Below are 15,300 nucleotides of genomic sequence, written 5' to 3' on the forward strand. Positions count from 1 at the left end.
TGAACCAGAGCCCTTTTCATTTGTAACTATGTCTCTTGGTCACTTTGCTATGCTAGACTCTCTAGGAAGTTTGGGCTTCTTTCTTATGTTTCAATTTTTAATTTTCATAATTGGCAGGATTTAAAAACAGAGTGGTTGGGGTTAACAGGCAGCTTGTGAAAAAGCTTTTGTGAAGAGTACATTGTACTCTTTGCTCCGAATATTTTTTTTTTACCATGATGCTCACAGGAATACCAGAATTCTCATGCATAATATTTTATTTATGACTTTTTTCACTCCATTCCATTTCATTTGACAATTGGTTAGTAATTAGCCTGACCATCAGGTAAACATAGGCCAAAGCACCAGAGCCCTGGAGAATGGGATGGAAAAGGGGTTTTCCCCCCCAATGTGTTTGTGTATGGAGCTGTCTGCTTCGAAATGATCTGAGCTGCATATTATGCATCAAAGCTTAGTGAGTTAAAAAAGAGAGTTTGAAAGTGGTGTTTTAGATATATATATTAAAAAGCCTCCTCCACAGTGAAATTTTGCTGCAGAGCATGATCAACAAGCATTATAGGGGAAGGTTAAATAATTAATATTGTTCATGAGTCTGTCTACATGGAAATTAAATTTCAAACTAATAGCTGGGTTGTTGTTATTAAAATTTCTCTGTACAGTGACCTAGTCTGTGGCCAGCTTGATGTGAGAATGTTAATTTAGAGCATGTTTTAAATTTAAACACCAAACAGGGATTAGATGTGCTGTTCTTCATTGGTACATGGCCACGATATGCTAGTTTAAGGGTTGTTTTTAATTTGTGAGTGAGAGTGTATATGCGTGTGTGTTTTAAATGTAACATCAACTAAATTAAGTGAATAAACATCGGTATACTGACAGCAATAATAATAATAATAATGCTATTTTTCACATCATTTGGTTCGTAGGAACCATTTGCTCCACCCTCCATGGAGGGATGAAGATTCAGATTGAAAATTCCGAGGGTCTTATTTTTCCTGCTCCCTTTTCTCTCCACCCCTCCTTTTCCCTCTCATTCTTTCAGAGTCACAAGACCTGGATGGGGAAGAGAAGGCTTCGCAGGATGCAGAGGCCGCAGTTCCATCTCCACCGCTGTCATTCCCAGGTGCTCTGAAAGAAAGCCAAGGGGGAAGCCGCGCCCAGCAGGCCCCGGCTTCAAAGAAGTCCTGTTGGCTGAACCCTCCCTCTCCCCTGAGGCTGGCTGATGTAACTGACCACATTTCTGATGACTCCTCCTCTGTACACGCCATTTCACTCACATCATGCGTCTCCAAGGGCATGAGCACCTGGTCCCTGCCCGGAGACTGTGAAAAGGCTCCATTCAACATTATGGAACCTGGGAGCATCTCAGCCCTCACCGGTGACTGCTTGATGCAGCCGAGCCGGACCTGCCTGGGCTACTTTATCGAATCAAAGGATGGCATTGATTCAGAGCCAGGAATAAGCCTGAAAGTGGGTGATATAAATAGGGATTATGACACCTGTTCAGTCTCTGATATAGGGATTCATTGCATGAGCACAGGGGAAACCATGAGATATGGGGATCAACTGCTTTCAGACCAACTCTTAAGCTTCCCTGCGCATAAATCAAGGGCAGCAGACAAGAGAGATGCAGAGAAATCTGACAGCGATTCAGAGGACCCCACTCAGAAAAATTACTATGAGGGATTACTCTTAGACAAGTGCAATGGGGAGGAACCTTTACTAACAAATCCCAGCCAGGAGTGGGGTTATTTTGAATCTTTCATCAGTGAAAGCAAAATCGAGCTGCTCGACCTTTGCTCCAAAAATGAGCTTTCTGTGAACCTGTTTTCTGAGGAAGATGTGGATAATTACATGTTTGATGACGACTCAAACTTGGGAAGTGACGTCTGCTCCTTAAAAATTCGGTATGAGTCCTTCCAAGACAGTGTGAAGGAGAAGGCGGGTTCTCTGCAGGACGATGCCCAGCTTAATTTCTTCCCAAACGTGCTCAGCGGATGCCCTAAGAAGGAAGGCCGAGTGGCCTTGAAGAGGGGGCCTCGAGGGGCCACTGATACTTCCCAGTTCAAATCTGAGGAGAGCATCCTTTGGGGGGAAGAGGAGACAGATGGAGGAAGGGAGGATGACGACGAGGAGAGTGAGAAAGTTGCCTTAAACAAATCTTGCACCAGTACAGAAGTGGTACAGTACATTTCTCCCAAAAGAAACCACTTCTTGGAACTTGTTAATTCCACAGAGGATCCCGGGGACTTCAGTGATGACAGCACCTGTACTGAATCTTCTTTTGATGTTCTCCAAAATCTTAAGGACTGCAATAAGTACCTGCCCAGAGACCACTCCAGTTCCTTCATACAACAGAACTATGGCCTGCGAGCAAAGAGGAAAGTGAGATACAGCGATGATTACCTATATGATGTGGATTCCATTGAGAGCGAGAAGATTGTGGATAAGAAGGAGGGGCACCCAGATGGACCCAAGGAGGAGGATGATGATGAATGGTGCCCAAAGAAAAGGAGAAAAGTTTCTCGCAAGGAGCCCCCAGTCATCATAAAATACATCATTACCAACCGTTTTAAAGGGCAGAAACAAATGCTTGTCAAGCTTTCCAAAGTGGATTCCAGCGAAATGACAGTGACCCTGAATGAAGAACGTTTGAAAAAATATGCCAAGATGGCCCCCCTGAAGAGCTTTTGGCAAGAGAAGTGGCAGAACCGACTGAAATCAGAACTTCAGAGCAAACATGGTTTATATCTCAATGGCTCTGAGGTCTCCTCCTTGCCTCACCCACGGAAGCGAAAAGGCAAATTGGCCAATAGGCACAGGATTCAGAGAATCAAAGCCATTGAGCAACCCATGCCCAAGCCCGGCTCTTGTTCTTCAGACCCAAGGCAGGTTTGCCGCAGAATTGGAGATAGCGATGCAGGCCCGAGAGGGATGCAGACCCTGGCTGTTGCAACACCCAGCTGTGCAAACGGCTTGCAGCTGAATGACATCGCGAGCCTTGCCTCACCAAAGGAATTCAAAGGGCCTGAGAGGAAAGTGTTGCGCAGGATCAAGTTCAAAAGCGAAGCCAGGCTGAAGTGCAAGCAGATTAAGGCCAGCCTGGCAGAGGCCTCCCCAGCCTTGGAGAACCAGGAGCCTCTTGCAATGGATGAAAGTGGTCCTTGCCCTGCAGATGGCTCTCGCCTTACCGAGCACAAGGAGGATAAGGTTGCTAAAAATCCTCCGGCTTTCCTAGCTACCGCCTGCTCTTCAGACAAGGCCCTTACGTCTGCTAATCTTGCTGCCAGTGTGCCCCTCATCCCTGGAGGGTATCTGCAGACACTGTTAGATGCCTCTGATTTGTCAAGCAACACTGGGATCTCTTACTTCAGTCATCAGCAGTCAAAGCAGCAGCAGGAGGAGCCCCTCTCTGGCCTTCTTCAAGCAGAGAAGGCATTCTGCACTCTGCAACCCGCCCAGAGCTGTGTCCTGTCCCCGCCAGAGTCAGAGCTGCAGCAGTCACCAAGCCACTTGGAGATGGAGCCCAGCAGCTTCGGAGGCCTCTGGCCAGTAAGCAAAGCATCCGGTGGCAGCAGCCAGGAATTTCCGAGTGATTTGCGGGAGGCTCCTGCACAGTCGGCTGCAGAGTTCGGGAGCTGTGCAGGTGCAGATGGCCCTCCAGCCTCTGGATACAGTCAAGTTAACCTGAATAGTAGCAAACTGCCATACCAAAAAAAGTACATGTCAGATAGCCAGCAGTCGCAGTCAGAGGAATCTTTCCAGTCGTGTCATTTCAATAACAGAGAGGGGCATTTTCAGTTCCAGCAAGGTGCGCTAAGCACAGACGACGGGAGGCTGATTAGCTTTGATTCAGTGGGCTCTTTGTCGGTTAGTTCCAGCAACTTCAGTTCCCTAAGTTTAAAGTCCTGTGAAAAGGATGGTGAAGATGACATTGCAGATGATTTCTTGGCCCACTGCAGCCCCAAACTAGTGATTCAGCAAAGCATAGATGAAATAACACCTTTGAAGGAGTCTACAGACCTTTTGGATATCTCCAACTTCACTCCTGACAAGTTCCGCCAATCATCTCTTTCAGAAATGTCTCCCCCAGATACCCCTAACCTTTCCCCACAGATAACTGGGTCAGAAGTCAAACCACTGGGAACAATGAAATGTTTTCCCGAGAGCTCGCAGGCTGTGCTGAATAACCCTGAGAAAGTCAAGTGGGGATGTGGGGTCCTCCAGACGCACCAAGATCAGGCTGATAATGGATTTACTTTAAATAATCACCAATTCCAGTTCCATATGTTTAATGACGAAGATTCTGTCGGCCTTCTTGAAAAGGGCCCGTGCCTGTCAACATTTGATGAGCCATCTGGCCAAATTAACAGCAACGGTAAAGTGTCAAAGCCGAAGAGGAAAGGTTCATCCAATAAAAATATGGGTGCAACCCCAAACCCTCCACAGAAAACCGTACGGAAGAAAGCACCCAAAGCCAGCAAAGGGACAGAGAAGGGGCAAAGCAGAAATTCTAGACAGCCTCCCAAATCAACAAGGAAAGGGAAGAATGTGGCTGGAGCTCATGATGAAAAGGCTTTGAGCGTTGGTGGGAGAGCAGCAGCTCCACTGAACAACTCAGCCTCAGCGACAAAAGCGTTGGTGGAATCCATCCACCGTGGTGGCCCGACCTCCATCCAGATAGGGAAGCCTAATGGGCTCCCTGGGGAATGGGCCCTGGGGAAGGACAACAGCGGAGGCTGGTCTGAAGTAAGCCTAGGTAATGCTAACAGCCTCCTCAATGACGATCAAAGGGAATTTGAGGAGCCGTCCAACATTTTGTCAAACATAGCATCTGGAATGGCAGATGTTCAGAGATTCATGAAGGTCTCCATTGAGCCACTGTGGGGGCCCGTTTCTCATAACAATGCCTCTGATGTATTCCAGCCCCCTGAATCAAACAGCCTGAAATTGAAAACTCTTAAGATCCTGGCTGGCACATCACAAGAGTCCAAGAAAAAGGTGAATGGTGGTTCTTCTGCAACGGCAAAGAGTCACAAGCCAGGGAACAAGGGTTTGAACAAAGCCAGCGGCCGAGCTGCCTCCTGTGATCCTGGACGTCCCAACTGTTCAGCTGGGTACTCCCCAGACGTTCACTCTCCCTTTTTTGATAAAAGCTATAGTAACCTGAGCACTTTAGCCAAAAACGAGCCCACCCATAAAAAGCTGTATCGGCATAAATCCACTTCTAAGTCACTGAGAGATGACAACTGTAAAGCAAAGCAAGCGGAGCGTGAGCAGGTCCGTAAGGACCCGTCTGCGACGGCTTCATTTGAGAAACTGAGGTAATGCTGCACCAAACTCGCTGGAATGCCCCCTCCCCCTACTACCTGCTAATATTTTTTGGTGGTTGTTCTCCTTTATGTTCTCAAAAGTGCATGAAAATACTTATTTCTTGCAAGCTACCTAAAAGAATGACCAAACTTTTTTTCCTCTGGCTTGGCTGGGGTTAAAAACAAATTAACAAGGCTACTCCTTTTTTTTTTTCTTGCTGTTTGGCTTCTTCAGTTTGTATTCATTTGTTTTATTTTTAAGGGCTTGTTTTGTGCTCTCCCTTTTTCTTACGCTTTCAAAAAAGGAAAAGACTTTTTTAACTTTTCAGTTTGAAAAATAAAGAGAAAAGAGAGGTGGTGCATCCCCCCTCCCCCTAAAAAAGCCAAACAAACAGCATTTAGTTTGCAAAATGACAGCTCATTCCTAGTTGTGCACCATGTGGCTTCTGGGTATGCATTCTAGCCCCCTGCTGTTTATATCCTAACTGGCACCATAAAGCTTCATCTATCCAAGTTAGAGCATACATGACACCACCTGACCTAACTAAGATGGCATAAAACGTTTGGTTTTTCTGCAGGGAAACAGACTACATTCTTCTTAAAGCAGAGAGCATTTTTTTAAAACCTGTATTTGGAGAAGAGACACCTTTTTCTAGAAAGACATTTGATGCTTGCTTGGGTTCCTCCCTTTTTTCTTTTTTGTCCCCCCACCACTTCCTTGCTCAAGAAAGATATATATATATATAACAATGCCTTGTAATATGTTCAAGTGTTTAAGTGCTGAAATCAAAACTTTGAAATTGTGGGACTTTTCATCTTTAACAGCAAATCTAACATAGTATTCCCTGTGTTTCAGAAGTCATACTGTTGTACAGTTGTTGATGCACTATTACTGACAACAACCACACAAATTGTGCCAAACTCTGAAGAATTGATGTACTGTACATATTTTTACAACTCTTTATCAACAATGGGTTGTGAGTGTTTACTGGAGCTATTTTCTTTCTTTCTTGATTTTTCTTTTGCCTTCTGATTTACTGTAAACATTCCACTGATACGATTAGCTACCCCCTTCAAAAGCAACCACTATGAAAATGATGTTCACTTTTACTGTAATGTACCAAAAGTTTTATGGGCATGACTAAACATGTGTGTGCCAAATTAACTTACCTCATTTCATGAATTTTTGCCCTCTAGTAGGGAGGCCAGGAGGACTTTAAAATGGAAACTGGGAAATTACACTGCCCTCTGGAAAGTATTGATGAAATACTTAAACCTCATTCTGTGAGTGTTTGATTGGAGGGTTTTAGACATCAAACAAAATCACTCTAGGTAAATTTACTGGAAACTCAAGTGTGTACATTAGTCAGTGAAATGAAGAGCAACAGTTAAACCGTCGCCTGTTTTCTTTCAAGCAAAACCTGTAGCTGAAGGTTATTTCAAAAGCAAAGTTGTATTGTTCATATTTGTAACTCAGTTTTCTATATTTTATAATACGACTTGGGATAGATTCTAAAAAAAAAAAATAGTGATGGGGGAAAAATGGGAACCAATGCATTTCAATATACACTGTTTTGGTATTTTGTTTTGAGCTGTTTCGTAGCCATTTCTACGCTTCTCCTGTTAGAAGAGCTCTCTGCTCCAAGCTTTGGTGTTTTCTAAACGATTAAAAGAAATTATTGTTTGAAGGGTTGTTTTGTTTTTTTAAAAAACAATTTCTAATGCAATTACGAATTTGTATGTTGATGTCATATATCATACAAATATGGAAGTGGAACTCTTTATGATCTCGTCAAGTTGGGGACTAGATATAGGGGGGTAAGTGCATTCTGGGGACAGTAATAAGTGCTGGCTGCTTAATGGCAATGTACTTTATCAAAAGGCCTTATTTCAAATCTTACCCCCCACCCCAAGTCTCCTCGAAGGAAGAAAAAAAATACATTTGTGAACCTGAGCCTGTACATTTTGCTACTGATTTTTATGAAAACTTGATAATGGAAAAGGCCTCTCAGCTGGGTAGCCTTTCGGAAGCAGATGTAGCTAAGATTAGGACCTGCTGCACTGGGAAATGATAAAGTGACTAGGGATTTAAGGGCATTTCCAAAGAGGGAAGGAAAGCATTGAAGTGACCAAGGGTCTTCAGCTACTTACCACAAAGTCTTGTTTTGTTCCTTTCAGTGTGGCACAGTCATGACTCCCACTCCTCCAGATTATATCCTTGGGGCTCATAGGATGCTTCCATGCAGCAGTTGATTGTGGAAATGCTGCTGCTCACATTTTGCATGGGATCTATACAATACTGTTTTCATCAAGATGCCATCCCATACTGCTTCACATTTCAATTGGGATTTACCATTTCCACAGCAAATCTAGCAAGTAGAACAAAAATAAAAACCTCATGGAAATTGAAATCTGAATTAAATTCCAAGGGCAAGGTGGTGGTTGCTTTTTGAGTCCCATCATGTGGACTCTGCCCCCCCCCCCAAAGCCTGCATGCATGAGCACAACAAGCTGCCATGTGGAAGCACCTATAGTGGTGCCTATTTTAATATCTTTCTCCTTCAGGCAGATATTGTATCTGATCAACTAATAGCAAAGGTGGAAAGGGGCATTAAAGACAAAACCTGGTGATTTAATAGTTCTATACAGGAAAGTTATGGGTAATCAGAGGTTTGTTTTGGCCTGGTTGGCACCTGACCTTTCTTTCACATTCATTGGGGCTGTCTGAATATTTAGCCAAGTTCCTCTTCCTGTAAATTGGAAGATAAAGGATACCTTAACCATTAGACTGCTTTGCTGCAGCCCTGAAAGCAATACACTTGCACAGCTTTCTGCAACCTGGTGCCCTCCAGATGACAACTCCCATCACCGCAGCCAGCTGTGTTGGTCCAAAACATCTGGAGGGCACCAGGTTGGAGATGTCAGCCCTAACTGATTTACATTCTGAAGAAGGAAGTGTCAGATTGCTGACTCTGGGTCAGTCTTAGTGCTACTTGGTGGTTTCGTTCTAAGATCACATAGGAGCCTGATAGGGCTGCCCCAATACATTTTGGCACTTGAGGTGAACCACAAAATGGTGATTCCACACCAGGGAAGAAGGAGTGAGTGAAGATCTACATCAGGAACAGGGGCAGGCAAGGATAAATATCTACACTGGGAGCAAGAGGAGAATAAAGATTTACATTAGGAATAAGAGGGGAATAGAGATCAGTATCAGGAACAAGGGGGAGAATCAAAACAACCTTACACAACAGTTGAGGTGTGAATAAAAGGCCATCACTGTGGGAGGTGAGGCATGCTTGGAATTATGCTTGGCAGGAGCAGACTCTAGTTGACCTAAGTGGGTAGCCTCCTCCATTTCCTCCCTACAAGTAGGCTCTGCAACCTGAGGCAATTGCCTCATCTTGCCTCATGGGTGAGCTGGCCCAGCACATTTTGGCACCTGAGGCAAACCACAGAATGGTGCCTCTCCTGCCAGTTTAGCTGTGAAATAAATTTTACTTTATGGGGGGGGGGGTAGAGTAAAAAACCAGACTTCTAAGCACAACTCCAATGCACATGACTGTAGCCACCACCCACTGATGCACACAAACATCAAGTTGTTTTGTGCTCTCTGGAACTTTGAAGCCGTTACCTGCTTTTAACATTCAGTTCCGATGCCAAGAATCATTGTGTGAGCCCTGCGTTTCCCCTGCCCTGCCTGCTCAATGCATACAGTAAAACACTCGAATATCCACTTCAAATCCCAACCTTCTCATAAAGCTGACATGGTCACCTTCAGCTCTCAGCCTAGCCTACCTCACAGGACTGTTGTGAGGAAAGAAATTTGTAAGGGAAGGGATTGTGTACAACACCCTCAACAGATAAATGGGATGAAGAAAGATTTAAAATAGGTATAGTTGGGGGGGGGGATAGTGTTATACAATATACAGTTCAAAACAAGATAATCTTCCCGTAGTATTCAAAATGGCCACCTTTGCATTGCATGGTGCCTTGCTGTGCACACCTATCAACATATGTGCACACAGATATCAAATGCATCCCGAGATTAATTTTGCAGAAACTTTGGGAATACAGCTAAATCTGCAGTCCTGTGCACACTTACCTATGAATAAGCCCAACTGAACATGGTGAGGCTGACTTCTGAGTAAGCATGCATAGGTTTTTACTGTGAGTTCCGAAGACTGGCTAGCATGTAGTAACTTTTATAATGGATGCTAATATTTGAAAAAGACATGGTTTTCTATATGTTTCCTATATCCACATGCCTCCACTTTTTGCATGATTATCAAGAACTGAAAGGGAAATGGATATCTTTCCCCCACTCCAAGCTAGCTCCAGCTGTGGAATACAGTCTTTAAAGTTTTAAGGGTGACCCAGTAATGAGAGGTTTTCTTTTTTTACAAAAAACATGCCTGCTAAGCAGAGCAACCATAGAAAGGAAAAATTAAAATAAGCATCAAGCAACCAAAAAACATTTTTTAAAAAATGAAACCAATTTGCCTCTGCCATGGTCATGCCGCCATGATTTCCTCTCTAAATTAAATTAAATTCACAGCCTAACCCACAACTAATACTTGGAAGTAGAGAGCCAGCAAGGTGTGGTGGTTAGAGTGCCAGACTGCAACCTTGGGAGACCAGGGTTCAAATCCCTGCTCAGCCATGAAGCTCACTAGGTGACCTTGGGCCAGCCAATGTCTCTCAGCCTAACCTACCTCACAGGGTTGTTGTGGAGATTAAATAAAGAGATTAAATAAGGACCATGTACACCACCTTGAGCTCCTTGGAGGAAAAGATGGGATATAAGTGCAATAAACAAAACAAACAAACAAAAACGTAAATTCTGTGGAAATCAATGGGGTTTACTCAAATCTATGCATGCTTCCCCAGAAGTAAATCCCACCAAATTACATGAGATGATACTCTTAATTAAGCATGACGGTGTTAGTGTCATTAAAGGCAATGTTTTGATTGCATGTGCAACCCACTTTTGTGCATGTTTACTTGTAAGTCCCACACTTTCGCTAGTAAATGTGTTTAGAAAAGAAAAAAAAGCCCGTTACTACCAATCTTTTTAGGAAGAGGGCAAAGAGTTAAGTTTAACAGGAGAAACACCTTTGCTTGGCAGCAGCATGCAGGACCAAGCCGTCCATGAGCAAAAGTGAGCTGAGGTGACCTCAGGTGGCAGGATCCACCTAGGGCAGCAGCTCCCAAGGTTGATCTTTATCCCCCGACCCTCCCCTTGTTCCTGCTGTAGATCTTCCCTGACTCCTTTCTTCCCTGGCGAGGAGAGGGAGCACCGTTTTGGAGTCCTCCTCAAGTGTCAAAATGTCTTGTACCAGCCTGGCTGTATTTGGAGAGGGAATCTGCCCAATCCATTTTTGAACAGGCGAGATCCAAATGGCCCGTCAAATTACACGCAGGGTAGGAAGAGGAAACCCCACGGATGTTCAGTAAGAATCAAAGTCCTGGCCAGAATTGCAGCCCAAGAATCAGAGGCAATCTCTCTCTGCTTTCAGTCACCGCAGAACTGAACTGACTCAGGAATCAGGGGAAGGGAAGTCACTGGAGCCAAATGGAAACTAGGTGAAATATACAAAGATTCTCCCAAAACGAGCACAACCGGTAGCAAGGGCAAGCTGTTCGGTCATCATACCTGGTTTTTATACATTTAATGATCTGCGGAGGGAGTGGAGATCCACACAGGGAAGAAGCAGGGCTGAAGATCAACACTGGTAAAGTAGTGGCTTAGACTCCTCCTCCTCCTCCCCTTCCTGGTCCTCTCAACTACTGCCCCTCTCTGGCCTCGGTGAAAAGTCAGCAGAGTTGTTGCCTCACGGGGGGCTTCTGGGTGAAAAGGAAGCATGAGCCAAGCCAGAAGACAAGGCCAAGGAAGGAGAGGGGCAGCAGCTGAAAGTAGTTTTAAGCAGAAGTGGCACCTATGTGTTGGGCGGGGTAGATCTGCTGCCCCTGTGGATTGGGCAGATCCTGATGTCTGAGGTGGATGTCTCACATGGCCTAATGGGTGGGCTGGCTCTGGTAGGATGCTGTGATCATGATACTGTACAGTTGGAAGGGACTCAGCTAAAGTTTCAGCTAAACCAGGGTTTCCCTAACTTGGATCTCCAGCTGTTGTTGGACTACAACTTCCATCATCCCTGACCACTGGTCCTGCTAGCTAGGCATGGAGAATGGGAATTGTAGTCCAAAAACATCTGGAGACACAAGTTTCGGAAACCCTGAGCTAAACTAACCCCATGCAATGCAAGAATCACAACTAAAGAATCCCTGACAGATGGCCACCCCACCTGTTTAAAAACCTCCACCACCTTCACCTCCTTTCCACTGGTAGGATCTCACTGGTGCATATACGAAGTGCCCCCCACCAGCAAATTTATTTGTTTTAAGAACATCCTCTGTCTCAATTTGCATTTTGCAGGTGCTTCTCTTTCTCCCTTTGCCTAACCCCAATGATATTTATTACCTTCCTCCCAGCTGTAAAATACAGAGTTAACAAGCAAACTCAAAGAGTACTCTTTCTCATCAGGCTTCTTTCTCTGCTAACTGCAGGGTGGACAGGAGAGGCCACCACAGCCCACATACTTGGCCCCATGTCTTAGGCCACAGCACCATCTCCCACTGTGGGAGGATTTGGAGAATATTGATGCCATCACAGAGTGGATTTCTTTGGGGCCAATGGCTGCTGGTGATGTGGATGCTCCAAACACACCATTGGCCCATAGCAAGTTCAAGACTTGCTATGTACTTGAAACAAACCATTGAGCCAGACCATGTTGAATCCCTGTCTTGGGATGTGCTTGGGATGTATTTTTGCAGCTGCTGCATGATCAAATAGCTTGCACAAACCCACCCCCACCCAATACCCTGTCTTGACTTTCATGCTTGGTGCTCCTCTTTATTCCAAGTACCTGTGAGAGGCCCCGTGGTTTGATTTCCACAACTGCAAAATAAAAAAACCTACTTAGAATCATAGAATTATAGAGTTGGAAGGGACCCAAAGGGCCCCTCTAGTCCAACCCCTTGCCTGAAATACTTACTGCTCCCCATGCCCATTAACATGTCACAGTGCACCTCTGCGATGCTGCTTCACATATAGTAAGCATGTGGACACTGCTTTGTGTCACTGCCATTCATGGCCGACACCAGGGGGCAGGGTGGGGGCTTCTGCACAGGCTTCATTTTTAAAAATAGTTTAAAAGTTTACACTGGTCTGAAGAACACTGTGTGGCCCAAACTGCATGGGGAGCTGGTGAACATGAAGCTAGTGAGGTATACAAGCCTGGAACAAGGTGGTAGAATGAATGGTACCATTATAGGCCACAGGTGGGGAAGGGATTACATTTTTTTTAATGCTCCCCAATGTGAAAAGCTCCCTGCAAGTAGAAAACTAGCACAACAAGAAATGGTAGAAATTTAAACATCATGCACTAGGGTTTGTTTTTTAAATTAAAAGAAGCACTTCCTACCCACCTCTAACTCCCGCAATCCAAAACAGTATTCCCAGCTGGCAATCTGAAGTGGTAAATCTGTTCTACCACCTCATTCTGCTGCATATGTGTATTCTGCCTAATTTAAAGTGGTCACCTCACAGGGGAGCTGAGCCTTAACATGTAAACTGGCCCTGTATGCTATGCGTGGAAGTAATGCTGGCTTCTACTCCCTGCAGGGGGCAGGCAGGTGTAGGTGAGCAGAGGTGCCACCCTACGGAGCCTTCTGAGAAGTAAATGCCCAGTCCTGTGAATGTGACACAGTGTGACATGGCTGTGCTTTTTTAGCACTGCTTCCAGTTGGGCATCTTGAGAGGAAAGTGGAGGGAGGATTCCCTCATGGTGGAAAGCTTGGCTTGCTGTGGCTGAGGTCTTTTGCCAAAAGCAGATTCCCTCCACTCTGACCCTGAACTGATGTTTAGTGCACCCCATGTTCCTACATAAACCTGTATCATGATCCATACATTCAACACATAATAAGGTATGTTGTACTGAAACATGCAGCAATAGTTACTGTGTTTCCTAAATGTGCAATAGGGCATGCATACAGGATGTAAGGACACAGTGATTCTCTCTTTTGCAGCATATTGACAAGCCTGCACTCTTAATACAGGTGTCGCCTTGAGTTCTCAGACTCACTCTCCACCCCTTCCCTTGGAAACCCCCCCTCTAGAAAAACAAACCAACAAACAAATATATTTGTGCACTGCCAACCTGTGTGCTGTGCACCTTCCTTACTGCTACCTCAATTTAGCATTGTCATAAGCACCTTTTTTCTCATTCCTGCATTTGCCAAAAACCTCATCCCCATCTCTACCATCACTTGGCTCAATTTGGTGTTTTCTGTTTCATTGCATTGTCCACCCCCAAGCTAGAAATCTGGAACATTGCAGCTATGGTGTCTGCTGCCATCATACATCTCCCTTTCCTTCCCTGTTGCTTTGCCATGAAGCCCTCATGCCCACCCTCTGGCTAGTTCCTGCAATGACACATCCTTTCCTGCTTCTTGGCGTCCTCTCCTTCTCTTTTTTCCCTTCTGTATCGGCTGCCCCACCTATTGGTATAAACTGGTTAACTTGCTCTCCTTCACAACTCTTCTTAAGTGGTGCCTGGGTTTCCACTGGCTCTTGTTTCGTTCTTGCTCTTAAAACGCCTGTGGCATTTATACACGAAGTGAGAGCAAATCCTGGCATGTCTATACAAAGATTATCAGGCCAGCAACCCTTCTGAAAACTGTTTGCAAACCAAATGTCAAGCAGGGTTCTAAACAGAGTTAAAAGCCAACAAGTATATGAGGTAGAGGGTGAGAATGCAATGTTTTTGTCTGTTGGAAGTCCAAATTGTTTTCAAGCAAGCTGCCCCATGCCCCCTTAGTCCAGAGCATCTGAATTTATTCCCATGCTTTTTTGGGGAGAGGTTTGCCTCTAAACAGGAGAGGCCATCTAATTATACACTGAAGCTGGACAGGTTTTTTTCAAAAGGGTTCAAAGGGGTTGGAAAAGAAATAGAATTCCCCATGATATGTACACACATTTCTTTTCTCCCCATGTTCCCTCTGCTCAAACAGATTTTTTCAAGGAATACAAAAACCTACTGAACTTATTTCCCAGAGGCAGAAGTGGTATAAGTGTAAAAACCACCAACAGTGGCCCCTTTTTCAGCTCTGTGCCAAAACTACCATGTGTTTTCAACCTCCGAATGTGAAGACTAGAGCCACTTTTTAAGATTTTGGTATTAGGATCCAAGTGCAAAAATGCAAGGTTCATCTCCGTTTTGACTGTTGCAGCATACATATAAAACCATGCCCTTTCCCTTCTACATACTTGCAGATAAGAACCCAACCTACTCCTGGCCACCCACTGTGAGTGTTTTGAAGGGAAAGCTGAAATGTAGACATGTGGACCCTTCAAAGCTGCTGCCCTGTGGCATGTTTTTTCAATGCAGATGTCAGAGAACCAGAGTGCAGAATTGTTTAAAGAGCAGGGACTTTGGCATTCTGACACATTTAACATTATAATGTGACAACTGTCATTATTGTGGCTACCACAAGGCATTTTAGCACACACTCCAAATCCCCAGGAAGCTTTGAAGCAGGTTGCCAAATGTGAAATGCTCAACAAAGTTAGAGAGGGTAGTTTTAGGAGATAGGAGTGGCTTGAGAGAGACTTTGCTGCTGGTGGCTTACACACATGACTTTTGACCCAGATTTACCTGTGGTCAAACAGTGAAACACATGGAAGTAGTATCCACACCACACCCATATGGCAAAACTACTTTCTTATATAATATTTAAGTAAATAAATAAATAAAGAAAGAAAGAAAGAAAGGTCATATAACCCACCCATTCTCTTTTCTTGGCCCCCGCCCCTCTGAGCATTACTTGCACCAGTGGAACTACGGAAAATCATTTTGCATTATGCCTGAACCAAGGCTACTGAGATCAGTGTTTAAGAAAGAGACAAGTCTATGAACTGTAGGTT

At 44.6% G+C, this 15,300-nt stretch overlaps 1 protein-coding gene across 2 annotated transcripts in view; it reads left to right on the top strand.

The window, feature by feature from the left end:
- The window catches only part of NEXMIF (neurite extension and migration factor), a 207,584-nt gene extending 201,489 nt beyond the window's left edge, over positions 1-6,095 (top strand). For both annotated transcript variants that reach the window (XM_080989719.1, XM_080989720.1), the window contains one exon: positions 1,043-6,095. In XM_080989719.1, the coding sequence (XP_080845845.1) occupies positions 1,043-5,328 (4,286 nt within the window). In that variant the 3' untranslated portion in view covers positions 5,329-6,095. The remainder of the gene's footprint in view (positions 1-1,042) is intronic.
- The last annotated feature ends 9,205 nt before the right edge of the window (positions 6,096-15,300 follow it).

This window comes from Podarcis pityusensis (genome assembly GCF_964106645.2).
Source record: "Podarcis pityusensis genome assembly, chromosome: Z".
Taxonomy (NCBI): domain Eukaryota; kingdom Metazoa; phylum Chordata; class Lepidosauria; order Squamata; family Lacertidae; genus Podarcis; species Podarcis pityusensis.